Raw genomic sequence first — 15,940 nt, forward strand, 5'->3', positions numbered from 1 at the left:
TTTTTGTATTTCCAAAAATGCCCCTCTATAATATTTCGAATTACATAATCAAGAAGTCATTTTTCAAATTTGTAATTAGCTTCCGGATTATATAATCCAGAAGTCTTTTTTCAGAAGTATGATTACTTTTCGGATTACATAATCTGGAAGTTTTTTTTAACTTTCGGATTATGTAATCCGGAAGTCTTTTTTCAAATGCATTTTCGGATTACATAATCCGGAAGTTATTCTATGGGGGTGGTACAAGAAGGATAAAAATGTATTTTCATGTTGTGTATGGAGGTGCCAGAAGAAGATATGGAGGTGCAGGAAGAAACAGTCCTTCCATGATTGTTGAGTTCATCACTGTTCACTGATTTACTTTCGGTTGACTTTGGCTATTACTTCTTGCACTCCCCATTTTTGAACTTGCACCCGCACAATTGGGTGAGATTGATCAAATTACCCTCCATCTGCTTCTCCCTCATTGCATCCTACCACTATTGTTGCTGTCGCTGCACCATCATCATTGTAGAAGAAGAGCAAAACAAATATTGTTTTGAAAAGCTTTTTTTGGAATACATGAAATATGCTCCGAAAGTTTGTTTCAGAAAACTTATACTGAAAGATATATTCAAGAAAGTTTGTTTCATAATGTATTTTATGTGTTCTGGAAATTTTATTTTGGAAATCTTGTTTCGAAAATCTTATCTTATTCTTGTGTTTCAAAATAAATTTTAGAAAGTATATTTCAGAAAAATGTATTAAAAGAATGGTTAAAAGAATGAACTCCCCCTAATCGCCTCCATCCTTTGCCGTCACTATCCTTTTTTTGTCATCGTTGTTACCCTTCTTTTGTATCATTGATAGATTTAAGAAAGAAAATGTTATGGATTGTATTCAATTTGAAAGTTAATTGAATTACACAATTTAGAAATTATTTTTCACTTCTTGATTGCGCAATTTGATATTTTTTTTCATGAAAAAGAATAACTTTTGAATTTCACGCTTTTTTTTTATAAATTAGGTGGACAAAGTGAGAAATTTAATATTTATGGTGTTGAGAAAAAATCCCTATGCAAAAAGGTTAGCGCATGGTTAAATATTGGTTAGTGAATATAACAAATTCAATTTACTAAATTTAAGTAGAAATTCGAAGAATGCCATTTTATCCCCAAAGGTTATGTTCAATCAACCAAGACTATTATAACAAGTTTAAAGCGTGAGTAAAACAATATTCCTAACTAAACACTTCTCATACACTTTTATCAAGAAATGTTAACCAAATATTCAAGGTTTGTAACATTTTTTGGGAAACATATTTTCAAAGGATTTCACTATATAAGATAAGTTCCTTGGTATTCTATTTTGCAAGAATCATAACGAAATAAGAACTAAAAAACTTAACTACCCTTAAATCTTAACTTTTGATTTAGATTTTTGACATGATATATATAAGTATCTATGACACGTCTGATGTTCACGTTGGAGTTGGTGCACCTTATAAGTGATATCTTTCTTGTCCAACAAAATTTGAACACACAATTACCAAATTAAAGTTCTAAATAACTTTCTTTCCATATCAACTTCATAGCAGAGAAACTTCAAGTCATCAAATTAAACTCTAACACAATCCAAATTAAGGAGCAGAACCATTTTCAAAAATCCAGAGCTGGATATAAGCCTCAAACAAGATATTTTTATTTCCATGTACAAAAATCTACACTGATTCTGATTATCAGTCTCATATATCAGCATATCAAACCAACTTTCTTGTGTAAGGCTTTCTAGCCAACTGCAGATTAAGCAGCTGAATCCTAGTGAGTAAAGATTTCACTTTCCACATGGGTGGAAGGATATCAACTCAACTTAAGTTAACAAACTCACTCACAGAGCATATATCTTCTCATGATCAGAATCATAATCATCTGCATCTGATATGTTTACTGAGTAAGACCATGAGAAAGATTTGCTTCCACTTGGTCTCTTGACCAGTCTCTGGGAATCACCACGGAGTCCGAAACGTCTCCTAAAAACAAAGTAGCACAAGTATGCTAGAGTGCCAAGTAGAATTGGTGCTCCTAAAAGGGTGACACCAATAGCAAGCCATGTTTCCTCTCCAACCACCACAAAGCATATAGCAAGAAAAGCCCCACAAGTGCAAGAACATGCAGCCCACATAAGCTTGTTAATCACTGACACAACCTGCCTTTGAGCCCTTGTATCCCAAGCCACCAAAGTGATTTGAACAACAACAACTGCAAGAGAAATGAAAAGAGCTGTAGCATTCAAAAGGCAGAAAGCACTGAAGGCAACATCATCGGCTATGTTTGCCTCTCCTGCCTCCGGTTGCTTCTTTCGATATTGACCTGGTAAGCTGAATAGGGCCATGAATGCTATTGAGCCAATGAGGACGGATACTACTGTGACAGAATTGATGGTGTTCTGCACTGCCTCTCTATGAATTTTCTGCAATTCCTTCGCAATACCAGAAACTCGTCTGCGAGTCTTTTCATTCTGTATAAGCTGTGATTGCACCTCGTGTTTTATATCACTCACAGCTCTTTTTAGTTCCATGGCTTCATTCACTTTCCCAATATGCCTGGCATGTTTGGCACCACATTCTGTAAGGGCCTCCTTGATTTCCAAAGATGAATCTCCATATGGCAGTTTATCTGCCAAATCCAAGGCTGTTTCCTTCTGATTATTGATGGCATTGACATCTATAGCTGTGTAGATTAACAAGAGGCTCACTATCTGAAATAAGAAGAACCATGTGTGAGTAGAGACAAGACAATTCATTGCAAGAGAGGCTTGCTACAACTTTGAAAGCAAAAACAACTGTACATGTATTTTTTCTATTATATCAGGTTGTAGAGTATGAGTGCAAATGAAACTCACTTCTTATCACATGAACTGCGTGCTTGGTTTTGTGTTATGTACACACAGTTGTCTAACAAAATTGCGTCAAATACAAATAAATGATGTAGAAGCTACAGATTTCTGTTTGACTTGGGTCCAGAAGCCTTAAACATTAAAACAAACATGCACAGGGACAATTTGGAGATAAACAAACGAGTTAAGGTTGCACAGGCCATTCCTGAAAATCCAAGATTGCAGTGTGGTGCTATTTTATTGTTACTGTTTTACTAGCATACAAAATCACAAGGCTAAAATCCCTTGCCAGGTCATCTATGACTAGAGTTTATTAATAGATGTCTGAATTGCTTCTCCTTGAACTAGATTTTGCAGCATACCATTATTAACACACCTGAGTGCAGGGCATCAAGAAAATATGTCCTGCTATTGCAAACTGAAGCATCAACAATCTCTTTAAAGGGTATAAACAAATATTGATTACAAGTATCAGGTAGTTTATGGTTTGAAAAATGCTTTGATACAGAATGAACCATACTTTTACAGTAGAAGCAGAACCCTGTACCTTTAACAAAACTCCCTATCATTCTTATCATGTTATATCCATTAAACTATTCCGAAAAGCCTGAAACTAAGTTTCTGAAAAGACAAATATCAGCATGAGCTAAGTCAAACTGAGCATTTATTCTCAAGAATAATGAGCAAATGCAAGAATACATGCTGATTCAGGATACTGTGCAAGAGAGAAATGCGACCTTATTCTGTTTATGGTCAAGAAGACTAAGAAGCTAACATAATCATAACATCATGAAAGATTAGATGGACCAATTTATTCTAAAACTGCAGAAAGCTCAGAATAAAGGAAATCAACTATGTGGCTCAATTGACCTGTGAACGGGCTTTCCGGGTAGCCATGTGAAGAGCAGTGTTTCCCTTCTTATCTCGTTCATTCAATATCGTAAGATCAGCTTGTAATATCTCTTCCACCACCGAAGTACTTTGTCCTTTGACAGCCATATGTAATGCAGTTTGACCCTTTCTATCTTTGATGCAGACTATTCCAGAATCACGGGCAATCAGTGCGTTTACAATGCGAAGGATGCCATACCTAGCAGCATTATGCAATGCAGTTTTGCCGTTTTTCCTTACTATCATCATTGAACTCACATCAACATCCAATATTGCATTCACCACATCCAAATGATCGTGAACAGCAGCAAGATATAGGGGACTAGTGTTAGAGGAGTTGCATATCTTACAAACCTCAGGCCAAGTGCTCAAAATTTCCTTTACAATATCTGGACAAAGATTGACAGTCAAATATATCAGAATTGAAATCCTTATATTCATCATCGTAGCAGTGAAGTTAATTGCAATATGACAATTCTCCCTTTGTCTCAATATTTGCACTTTTGTTTGTTTCCCTCAGTACCCTTCACCCATAAATGAGAGACTAATCTAAGAGTCAGAGAGGGAGACTTCCCAACATTGGTTCTTTTCCCATTTTAGGACCTATAAATACCATAACATAAATTGTAGCGAGGAATTTGATAGTGTTACACGTTTAGTAATCAAACTATAGCTACTATCCTGAAATTCTACAAGATGTGCTATAATTTGACCTATGACATTCATGGTGAACATGATCAATTTAAAAGACTACCTAAAGAGAGAATAAAATCAATATCAAATAAGGCATATATGTAGCAATTCATGGTTCTAGTATAATATTTGATCTTTCTAGTTGATGATAATATGTTGAAAAATGAAAGAAAGGAAAAATGCCTCCTTGAAGATGGAATGTGAGGTCTGGAAGGTGTATTCCATAATGTTATATATCGAGGTTGAAAAGGTAAACCAAAATTCTTAAACACTCCACTTCGCAACATTTGAATATGGGTTTGCCTCATTTTGGATAAGTAAGTCTTGCAAAACCTTTATGAAGACTTTGGCTGATGCTAGTGAGTGATGCACTGTTTTCCATCCCTGGGAATCTTTACATTGGAAGACTGCCATTACCATGTTTGTTCAGAAAATTCCCCATTCAAAATTGATTACTGGGAATAAGTGCTATCATATTTGGATTAGGGTGATGTTCACAGATTTATCAGAAAAAAAGAAGAAGATTTCTACCCTTTTGAATTTCCTCTAACTTCAAAAGCTGCGAATCAAGGGAGCTAAATGCATAAATACCATCAAACAAAACAACCAATCTCATTTTTTTAGAATGGGTTTATAGTGAATTGATTCAACAATCCTTCAACAGCAAAATCCATAACCAACTCCAAGAAATGACACACACCCAATTTAAGAGCTGAAAAGTGGAAAACGAAACTAAAGAACCAAAAGGAAAAACCTACCCAAATGGCCACTTTTGGCTGCGATGTGAAAGGCGTTCATATCAGAGTTGGCCCTGATCTTCCGCACCTCCAAGTCACACAAACCAAGCAAGAAGCTGAACACCTCAAGATGACCAATCTCAGCAGCTATATACAACAAAGTTTCTCCTGCATCGTTCTGCATAGACATCACCTCAGAAATGACCCCTTCTGATGAGACCTCACCCATGCAATTCTTCAGCTTCTCCTTGAGCCCTTCAAGGTCCCCACATCGAACCGCGTTGAAAATGGCTTGGTGGGTTATGAAAGTCATCGCCTTGGAGTCCATAACACCCTCCTCCTGCACCTGCACTACAAAGTATTCAACTTTCACTTCTTCTGAACCCTGTTGTGTTTTGGGGTTTAAGGTTGATATGGTGTGAAGAAAAAGAGATAGAGACAGAAAGAGAAGCAAGAGTGAAGGAAGAAGAGAAGAGATGAGAAGTATCTAAGTGGAAGAAGGATGAGAAGTTGGCAAAGACACGTTATTTGGTATTTATTTGTTTGGTTTTGGGATGGTGGGGTCGTGTTGCACAGAGAATGCATGTGAGTGTTAGTCTTGTTTGTTTCTATGTAAGCATAATTCCTCCATTATCATAACCTTCTCCTCTTATAGCTATTCTCTTCATCAAAATTTGATTCCTCAAAAACTTTTCTTTAGAGTTTTCTTCTTTTAGATAATCTCTTAACTCCTTCTAATAGTTGTTAACATAACCCTATTCTAAAATAATTTAAATTTTTCAAATAATTTTTTTTATATTATATCATTATCTAATTTGAAATTTTAGCTGAGGTTATTTCAAGTAATCAACTATCATTTTTCATCGCATAAATCAAAACTCATATATTAACAAAATGTATACATAAGACTATTAATATCCATAAATAATTATAAGAAGAGACTAGATGAAACTTTTAAATTTACCAACACAATTTTTATTTTTTTTAAAATTCTACAATTCTTGATGTTTTCACATTTTCACAATAGTATTTATCATCAATAGAAGATATTCAAATAAAAATAAATAAAAATGCAAACTACAATTTCATCATTTCACTATCTTGAAGAAAACTCACAAACATTATCATACTTAATTTTGGTCTGATTGTTTAATCATATTTAAAATTTCACTTTATTATAAATTTTATCATTAAATAAATTTATCTTATTGATTTATTTTTTATTAGAAGACCAATAACTTTAGCTCCAATGAAAATAAATAAAACAACTCAATATATATTTAATATTTAATAGGATTGTTGATGGTGATATATAAAAAAAATATTTTTAATATAAAAATAATAATTTTTCTTTTCTTGTTTTACAATTAAGAACTCAAAGTTAATAAATAAAATATTTTTTGTACTATATTTTACTAATAATCATTCTTTATAAATACATAAATTATTATATCATATAAAATAAAAAAAATTATATGTAATTACCCTTTTAAAAAATAGTTTATGAAGAATAAAAGTAGTGACATTTAAAAAATATATTATAAAATTTATTTTTCATAACCTACTAAAGATTTAAATGTATTACGTATAATTATCTTATTTATAGAAAATAATTAATATATTACTTAATTTAATTATTCATCAAAAAATAGTCCAATTATATTATTTTAAAATTCATGATTGCCTTAATTACATTAATTAATACATTATTATCTTAATTTATAATATTTATTATTACCTTCATTATATTAATTAATATTTTCTATTTTGAATGTTAAATTAACTATATTTAATTGTAAGATTAAAAAAAAAAGAAGAATCATGGACTCAAAAGTGTTTTTCTTCATTATGGAAAGGATAAAATATCCAAATAATAATGAAGAAACAAATCACAATGAAGGGTATATTTTTTCTTCCTCCACATAATTCTTTTTCATTAATTTTTAATTCTTCAATTTTATTTAAATTGTAGGAGCAAAAGAAAAAGAAAAAGAAGAGTGAGTTAGAGATATAGTAGAAGATAATAGTATTATATATAATGGTTCCAAATGTCTCATGTTTCAATAAGCAAAGGGTCACTAACTTTCAATTTTTGTAAACATAACTTTGACAACAGCTTTCCACAATGATTTTGTTTTTTTTAGTAAATTGAGGTGTCATTATAAATTAATTATTAATATCACTATTAAATTTGTTGTTACTTTTTGACATTATAACTACACTTTCAAACATAACCATCGTTATAAATGTCCAACAATAATGATGGATTACATTGAAATCGTCATCATAATATTAAATTAAATAAAAGATAATAATTTATATTTAAATTCAAGAATAGATTTAATAAAAACAGTCGTTATGTGTTTTTTTTAAAATTGATTGTTTTTTGTTGAAACGGTTGAAACCTATCAAGAATGTAATTCAAATAGAGGTCCAATTACTTATGAATTATCAAATTAAAAAAATATAAAAATGGTTAAACATATACTTAAATGCATAATTAAATTTTACATAAATTATTATTAAAATAAGTAAATTATTACAAATACAAAGGAAGGAAGTCTTCAATTTATAAAGATATTATACTATAAAATTATATTATAATATCATATATGTAAGGTGTTATAAATATTAACAAAATATTTTGTTCATGTAACTTTTACATAATTTAGTACTTTTGAGGTTAGCGATGATATTTTGTTAAAAAAATAACATATTTTGAGATTAGCGATGATATTTTGTTAAAAAATAACATATTTTTTTTAAAGTCGGGTTGTAGTGTGGAGTATGGATGTAAAAAAATATTTTTATTACAATAATATTATAATATTTTAAATTAAAATAAGAGTAATGATATTTTGACACCCTATTCACTTTACACCCACAACAAAATATTAATATTTGTAATAAAAAAAATTAAAAATGAAAAAATCCTTTTAATGAAAATATAAGCAAAATGTAAAATGTTAAAATAATTTTCAAAATTAAAAAAATTAAAATATTATTAATATTTAGTGGGGTGTAAGGTGGAGCATGAGATAAAAAAAACCATTTTTCTTAAAATAATACAGAGGAATGATATATGACAATTTGCTCCACTGTACAACCTTTAATTAATGATATAAAAAATGATATTTTTGTAATTTCATATAAAAATTGAAGTTTTAGACCAAGAAAGAATGTTATATACTGGAAGAGCAATGATAATTTGACACCTCTTGCTCCAAATTACACATTTTCAAATGACAAAAATATCTTTTTACACTTTATAACCTCTATCATTTGAAAGGTGTAATTTGGAGCAATGCAAAAAGTGGGTGTGAAAATAATATTTTTCATAATGTATATTTTTAATAATAAGTTAAATATAATTAAAATATTATATTGTTTCACCAAGTACATGTTTTTTTTGTTTGATTGTGATGTTAAAATATCACCACCTTTAATTGTTTTCTCCGGTTTGGATACTGAAATTAGAGTGAATAAGAAAGAAAATGATGATAATTGATCTAAGAATGGTATTGATGGATCGAAGTGCTTGAATCGCGCAGGAATGGTTGTTAATATAGAAAAACAAAAACCAGCCACTCCTCTTTCCTTTCCAATAATAACATTCACAGATTCTTCTCTCTTCACAAGAAGGACTTCTTTCTCTCAGTTTCTTCGGCGTTTGTTTCCACCAAGCGTCCAAAACTCAAACCACAACCATGGGTCTCAGATCTCTCTTCGGCAAGAAGAAGAAACTGCCCAAGACAACCTCAACCTTATCCAACACATCATCTTCATCGTCACCACCGTCATCGCTTCCATCCTCATCGTTATCACTATCGTTCATGCACAACCACTCACGCGCCCCCGTCACCGTCGAGTTGGAATACGTCTTCAGAAAGTTCGACACCAACGGCGACGGAAGAATCTCCTCGTCGGAGCTCGGCTCCATGATGAAGTGCCTCGGCCAGCACGCCACCGAGGAGGAGGTTTCCAGAATGATCCAGGAAATCGACTGCGACGGCGACGGCCACATCAACTTGCAGGAGTTCATCGAGTTGAACACCAAGGGCGTGGAGCCCGACGAGGTTCTCGAGAATCTCAAAGAGGCGTTTTCCATTTTTGACATCGACGGCAACGGCTCCATCACCGCGGAGGAGCTGCACATGGTCATGGCCAGCCTCGGCGACGAGTGCTCCCTCGACGAGTGCCACAGGATGATCGCCGGCGTCGACGGTGACGGCAACGGCATGATAAATTTCGAGGAGTTTAAGATCATGATGACAGGGAACAAATAAAATTTAATAAACATGTTGCACTCATCAAATCAAAAGGTTTCTTTCTTTTTTTTTCTTAAATTTTTTGTCTCTGATTTTGTTTCGTTTTCGTTAGTTTATTTGGAAAGATCAGAACTAATTCTTCCCCTCTCTTTTGTATCTACTTTGAAGGGGAAGAATTAATTCTGATTTTTCCACCAATTTTTTCCCTCGACAAATCAACGTGGATAGATGCGTGTGCGTGTGTTTCCATTAGTTGTTTCTTTTTTCTGTTTATCACTCAGTTTCGGGGAAATTAAATACGCTGATTCGATTCCTTCATATCAGATTCTGTCTCTGCATAGCTGTTTCCTTCGTCTTTCAAACTCGATTCAGTTTCCTCACTTTCTTCATTCACGTTTTATGATTTAAACGCAACATTGATGTTTTATGGCATTGACACGGGAATAATCGAGGCAAAAATATATATAATTTCTAAAATGTAGGATACAAATTATGCAAAAATATATATAATCTCTAAAATGTAGGATACAAAACACAAATTATGCACAAATTAACTGAGAGTGAGAGGTTGAAGGAACACTATATGTCACATGACGAAGATGGTCGTATGTTGTAGCAGATTATGATAATAATAATAATGAATGATTTGCAGCAACAAAACGAAAGAGTGTAGGGAAATTACTGATAGAGCTCTTAAAGCACAAATCACCAATCACGAGAGAATGAAATATTACTCAATAATGGAATAACAAGATTTTCAATCAATTTCAATAGAGGTAACAAATTAGCCCATTTTTATCCATTATATGCTCCTAAAATTAATTAATTCACTTAAGACTTGAGTTTTCATCTAAAGCAAAAACGTTGGATGTAATTCAATGTAAAATGTTTGTAATGTTAAGTAAGAATTCGACATAAATGTGGAAGACATAAATCTCCCATTTTTTTTTATTCCCGATGGCTCAACAAAAACCCTAAAAAAGGGACTATGATAACAACTTAACACAATAATATGTTGTTGAAAATATGAAAAATGCACACAACACCAAAGTCTCTTATGTAAAAAAGTTCCACTTATTTTTAAAAAAATTCACTATGCATTTTTTCGTCATATTTTTATCTGACATAAAGTGTGTGATGTGGTATATACTAACTTTGCTCTAGTGTTTGTGAACACCTCATTTCCTATTTCAAGGATTTCTACAAATTATGTGTAACCAAATTTTCAACTAAAAAGCTTAAACCACCTTAAAATAGAGACCTCTTGAAAATAATACATGTGATCTTTTTGCAGCATTAGTGTAAAGATTCCCTAGCCAAAGGAAGGGAATTTCATTTACACATTCATTAAAATGCTTCAAACTAGTCAATTAAGAAAGTTGTGATACAAAGGAGAGTAGCAAACATGGAATAGGTCGAATCCCAAGTTGTCTCACAAATTCGAAGTGAGAAGGTCACAATCAGAAAATGGGTCAAAGAAAACAAAGAAGACCATGTTTCTTCTGGTGAGAATTCCCTTGGGATTCAAAGAATGGTTGGTTCTACAAGAATGATACTCCTCAATTTAAACATAATGACCTATTTTGGATCAAACTTCAACAATTTATTTTATTTTATTTTAATTGTATGCTTAAATAACTAAGTGGAAAATATATTTTTATGTATCAAATCATGCTAAACACAATATTTATTTTTGTTCCTAATAGAGAGATGGGACTTAGAGAACTATTGAAGTCTTCGTCTTCCTCTTTCGATCGAGCAGGTTGTTGGGTGCTTGATTGAGGTTCTTCTTGTCTTTGTGCTTCTCCTTTGGCTCTTGGTCTCGGGTGAACACCGAATGGGGGTACCTGCGGAAGGCACTCTAACGCTCAAGTCAACAAAGCGGGTGATCAGTATTCGGGTAGATGCACAATAATAAATGACGTACCTTTCTCCTTGGGATGTGTGCTATTTATATTATTTTAATGTGCTTACCTTATTGAGCCTGATTAGTGGAATGGATCACACTTATGGATGTATTACCTATCCTTAATGACAGATTAGCTTCACTGACATTGGTTTGAGTGTTAATGGATTTATGTGTCGGTCGGTTGGGCCGTCCGTGGTGATTTCCCTTGTCTCGGCCGGGTTCCCTTGTCTCGATCATGTTTCCCTAGTCTCGACCAAGTTCCCTGGGCTCGATCAGAATTCCCTTGTTTCGGTCAAATAAACCGCATCTCGGTTAGGGAGACCGAATCTCGGTCTCGCCCATACCGGTACAGTTGCCCCCCAGACTCAAAGATGGATACATCCAATGAGTCTTGAATGGTAGGTGTCGGTCATACCAATACAATTCTAGTCCAACAAACGATTGGGTAACTAAACGAAATTAAGTGCAGTTTAAATTGTACTTTATTTGATAATTATTCAATTTAAAAATACATCATAATTATTATGAAATTCTTCAAAAACACTATATAATCGACTACCAACCAACTGAAAAAACCACCATAATCAATTATCCTGAAGATATAATCAACATTTTACACTTTTCTTCACTCACATCTTCAAACAACGACGTCACTCACATTTCCATCTTTATAAACAATGGAGCAATGTAAACAAACACAATATTGGAAACAGTAGTAGAGTGAACCTTAAAAGGAACAAGTGTGATACAGCTGTAAGATGTAGATAATGTTGATGGTGTCCACGTTAATAGGAACAACCAAAAACGTCTTCAAATCAAACACTTGAAGCTCTCTCTTTCAACCAAGACAAATAAAATTAAGCTCTCTTCACTCTTACATTCTAAGAAGAATCTCTCCATTTCACACTCTTAAACAAAAAATAGAAGAAAAGGAGTTCAATTTCATTTATTATTAACATATTCATAATCATTATTAATTCTACAAGTAATTTAAAACTTTATTAGAACATTATTGGCTAACTTAAATATTATTCTTATTCTTATTATTATTATGGTTATTATTTAATTGTATTATTACGCTTTGAGTTATAGCTTATAATCTGGTTCTAATACATAATCGATTTGGAAGAATAATAGGTTGATGTATAATCAGTGTAAGAATATAATATAATATAATTACACCTTTTTATCCTAGTGGAAATTATTTTTTATTAAATACATGATGTATTTATATTTATAAAATAAATTACGTTATATGTATATATTAATCTATATTTTTAGATAAATCCACTCTATTAACATTATTTAACATTATAAGAAAAGAAATGTTTTAGATGTATTTGAGTAAAAGAATTTACACAAGAGAGTGATCTATCCTATTTGGAAAAATAAAATTCTCCAGAATTCATTTCAAATATTATTTTTGAAACGTATCACTTTTGGAAAAAAATCTAAACAATTTATCTTCCTATTAGAATTATCAGTATCCGTTTATGATCTATCGATACAACTAAGTTTATTATACATAAATACAAAATTAACAAGACTAAATCAGTGATTAAATATTAATTAATATATTCTTAATCATGATTTAAAGTCTTAATTCTACCTAATATCATCATATAAATGGACAAAAAAAATAAAATACCTCATCATTTATATTAAAACATATAAAATACATAATTAAAAACATATAAAATACACTGAAATCTCACTTAAACATTCAAATATCTCATACAAAATAAAATAAAATAAAATCGACCGAGATAAATGACTTTAATCCCACTAAACCAAGAACAATTTGTATAACAAAGTGACAAATTAATAAAAAAAAAACCCACTAAAAAAAAGTTATTAAAAGGATTATGGATTCTGTGCGGAATGATGTGAAGCACGTGGGAACGGTGAGATGAGTTCAATTATTCGTTTGTAGCTTTTGAGAGTCTTCAAAGTTCAACAAATCAAAGTTGGGTACTGAGAATGTTGAGAATCGTACGTCATGGCAGACGCATAAAGTGCAAAACCAACACTTTTAAATCCACACCCAAACTTCACTTCACTCACTCACTTCCAATGTTGCCACCTCCCGGAACCGTCGTATTTAACACCGTCGGAAGACCCCAATACGGTTTCGACGTCTTCTCCGTCGACCTCCACCGCCACCGCCCTCCGCCTCACGCCTCCACCGACCACCGCCTCACTGACGGCCTTTCAATTAACTTCAACGCGCAATTCATCAGTCACCAAAACGACGTCGTCTTCGTCTCCGAACGAACCGGCTCGCCCCGCTTCTACATTACCCGACCCGATAACAAACCCCAGCCTCTATCGTTTCTCCCCAACGCTCTCTTCCTCGATCGCCCCATCATCAGAAATGGAAACCTCTACTTCGTTTCCACTCACCACCAACCTGATGAGGTTTTCACCAGCTGGAGCGCCGTTTACTCCTCCGCCGTTGAGGAGGGCGCCACCGCCGCCACAGTTACTAGACTCACCCCGCCTGGCGAGGTGGACTACAGCCCCGCCGTGTCCCTCACCGGGAAATTCCTTGCCGTCGCGTCTTACCGCTCCCGCCGTTGGCAGACCAACGATTTCCGCGAACTACAAACGGAGATTGTCGTTTTCCCCGAGGCTGACCCTGGAAAACGAGTCACTGTGAGCGAACGCGGGGGCTGGCCAACGTGGTCGCGAGATTCAACGGTATTCTTCCACAAAATCGCCGACGATGGATGGTGGAGCATCTTCCGCGTCAATTTAAACGATTCGGATGAGGTACCTATATCGGAAAACTCGTGCTCGCCGATTCGCGTGACGCCGCCGGGGTTGCACTGTTTCACTCCGGCAGCTTTCCACGACGGAAAGCGCATCGCCGTCGCAACTCGCCGCAAAGAGAGCGGTTTCCGCCACGTGGAGATTTTCGATCTGGAATCGCAAACGTTCCAACGAATTACCGAAGATATAAACCCTAATTTCCACCACTACAACCCGTTCGTCTCACTGGACTCCAGCCAACTCGGGTACCACCGATTCAGAGGCGAGTCAACTCAGGGCGAGTCGAAATATCCACACCTCGATAAAGTTCACTCTCCGGTTCGCGACTTACAGTTACTCAGGCTTAACGGTTCGTTTCCTAGCTTCTCCCCCGACGGCGATTTCATCGCTTTCAACCACACCTTAGAGGCCACCGGCGGAGTGAAAGTCGTTCGATCAAACGGTTCTCAACGATGGACTTTACTCAAAGGAAGGACGTGCTTTCACAACGCGTGGAGCCCAACGGAAAACGTGATATACACCTCCATCGGTCCAATCTTCGAGTCCGTTTCCAAAACGGTGCAAATCGGTCGTATTGAATTCGACCCGGTTCATTTCACAGACGACCGTGAAGAGGTTCCGTTTAAGCTGACGATTCTGACGAGAGAGGAGACCGGGAACAACGCTTTTCCGGCGTGTTCCCCTGACGGGAAGAGCGTGGTGTTCCGGTCAGGGAGGTCGGGGCACAAGAATTTGTACATAGTGGACGGCGTTGAGGGGGAGTTTAACGGCGGGATACGGAGGTTGACGGAGGGGGCGTGGATCGATACGATGCCGTGCTGGTCCCCGAAAGGGGATTTGATAGCGTTTTCGTCGAACAGGCATGAGCCGAAGAACAGCGAGGTGTTTGGGATTTATTTGGTGAGGCCCGACGGGAGTGGGTTGCGGAGGGTGGAGGTGGCGATGGGGGTGGAGGGTGGGAGGGAGAGGTTAAATCACGTGAGCTTCAGCGGCGACGGAGAGTGGCTGGTTTTCACGGCGAACTTGGGCGGCGTGACGGCGGAGCCGATAGGGTTGCCGAACCAGTTTCAGCCGTACGGGGATCTGTACGTGGTGAGGGTTGATGGGAGTGGGTTGAGGAGGCTGACGTGTAATGCCTATGAGAATGGAACGCCCACGTGGCACAATGGAGATTTGGTGTTGTGCCACGTGGATGGTGATGGTGAAGGTGAGAATTGGGATAAGTTGAAGGCTGAGTTTGCAGAACCATTGTGGATAACGTGTGACGTTTGATTTCGTTACCTGTGTTTATCTTCTTGTCTAATGTAATGTCCATTTCATGGCCAAATAAATTTGGGTTTCTTTTCATAAAACTTCTTAAAACTACTTAAGAGGTGGACTTTAACTATAACTTAACTATAATTCAATACTATAATTCAATCTCATAAAACTGAACTATAATTCAATCTCATAAAACTGATTCAGTGATTATAAGTCAAGTTTGTACTTATTTATATATTAATTTCTTATATTATAAAATATTAATATATTTTAATCTTGAGTCGAGTTGGAAATCTTCAACTTCAATTCTCTTTTGTTTGGGTGTAAAACTGATTTTTTTTAGTGAAATTAATTTTTAATTATTTGTTAATATTGCATGAAATTGTGGCATTAATCTTAATCTACTGTTACCTTTTTCTTAAAAACTTTTTTAAATCAGAGAAAGAGGATTTTCATGAGTTTTCATGCATTATAACTTTGCAAGACTAGCACAGAATTAAAAATTATAATTAAAAATAACAAGAGACGCATTTGTT

The 15,940-nt window shown here is 34.7% G+C and overlaps 3 protein-coding genes across 3 annotated transcripts; 2 read left to right on the forward strand and 1 right to left on the reverse strand.

The window, feature by feature from the left end:
* Nucleotides 1-1,652: 1,652 nt before the first annotated feature.
* LOC137806169 (ankyrin repeat-containing protein At2g01680-like) lies at nt 1,653-5,815 on the reverse strand. Its single transcript, XM_068606153.1, has 3 exons — nt 5,217-5,815; nt 3,745-4,154; nt 1,653-2,736 (listed from the first exon to the last, which is right to left on the reverse strand). Exons 1-3 carry the CDS (start codon nt 5,521-5,523, stop codon nt 1,867-1,869), a joined length of 1,587 nt encoding a protein of 528 aa, XP_068462254.1. The 5' UTR covers nt 5,524-5,815; the 3' UTR covers nt 1,653-1,866.
* A 2,854-nt stretch (nt 5,816-8,669) lies between these two features.
* Nucleotides 8,670-9,715, forward strand: LOC137805748 (probable calcium-binding protein CML25). Its single transcript, XM_068605674.1, has one exon. It carries the CDS (start codon nt 8,903-8,905, stop codon nt 9,479-9,481), a length of 579 nt encoding a protein of 192 aa, XP_068461775.1. The 5' UTR covers nt 8,670-8,902; the 3' UTR covers nt 9,482-9,715.
* Nucleotides 9,716-13,005: 3,290 nt separating this feature from the next.
* Nucleotides 13,006-15,496, forward strand: LOC137806170 (uncharacterized). Its single transcript, XM_068606154.1, has one exon. The coding sequence runs from the start codon at nt 13,353-13,355 to the stop codon at nt 15,414-15,416; it is 2,064 nt and encodes a 687-aa protein (XP_068462255.1). The 5' UTR covers nt 13,006-13,352; the 3' UTR covers nt 15,417-15,496.
* Nucleotides 15,497-15,940: the final 444 nt, after the last annotated feature.

Source organism: Phaseolus vulgaris, chromosome 3, assembly GCF_000499845.2.
Source record: "Phaseolus vulgaris cultivar G19833 chromosome 3, P. vulgaris v2.0, whole genome shotgun sequence".
In the NCBI taxonomy this organism is placed as follows: Eukaryota; Viridiplantae; Streptophyta; class Magnoliopsida; order Fabales; family Fabaceae; genus Phaseolus; species Phaseolus vulgaris.

Coding starts and splice junctions, on each gene's coding strand:
- LOC137806170 (XM_068606154.1), top strand. CDS start 13,353: ATGTTGAGAATCGTACGTCATGGCAGACGCATAAAGTGCAAAACCAAC.
- LOC137805748 (XM_068605674.1), top strand. CDS start 8,903: ATGGGTCTCAGATCTCTCTTCGGCAAGAAGAAGAAACTGCCCAAGACA.
- LOC137806169 (XM_068606153.1), bottom strand. CDS start 5,523: ATGGACTCCAAGGCGATGACTTTCATAACCCACCAAGCCATTTTCAAC. Junction 4,155..5,216: donor AGCCAAAAGTGGCCATTTGG/GTAGGTTTTTCC, acceptor ATCTTTGTCCAG/ATATTGTAAAGGAAATTTTG. Junction 2,737..3,744: donor CCCGGAAAGCCCGTTCACAG/GTCAATTGAGCC, acceptor TTCTTATTTCAG/ATAGTGAGCCTCTTGTTAAT.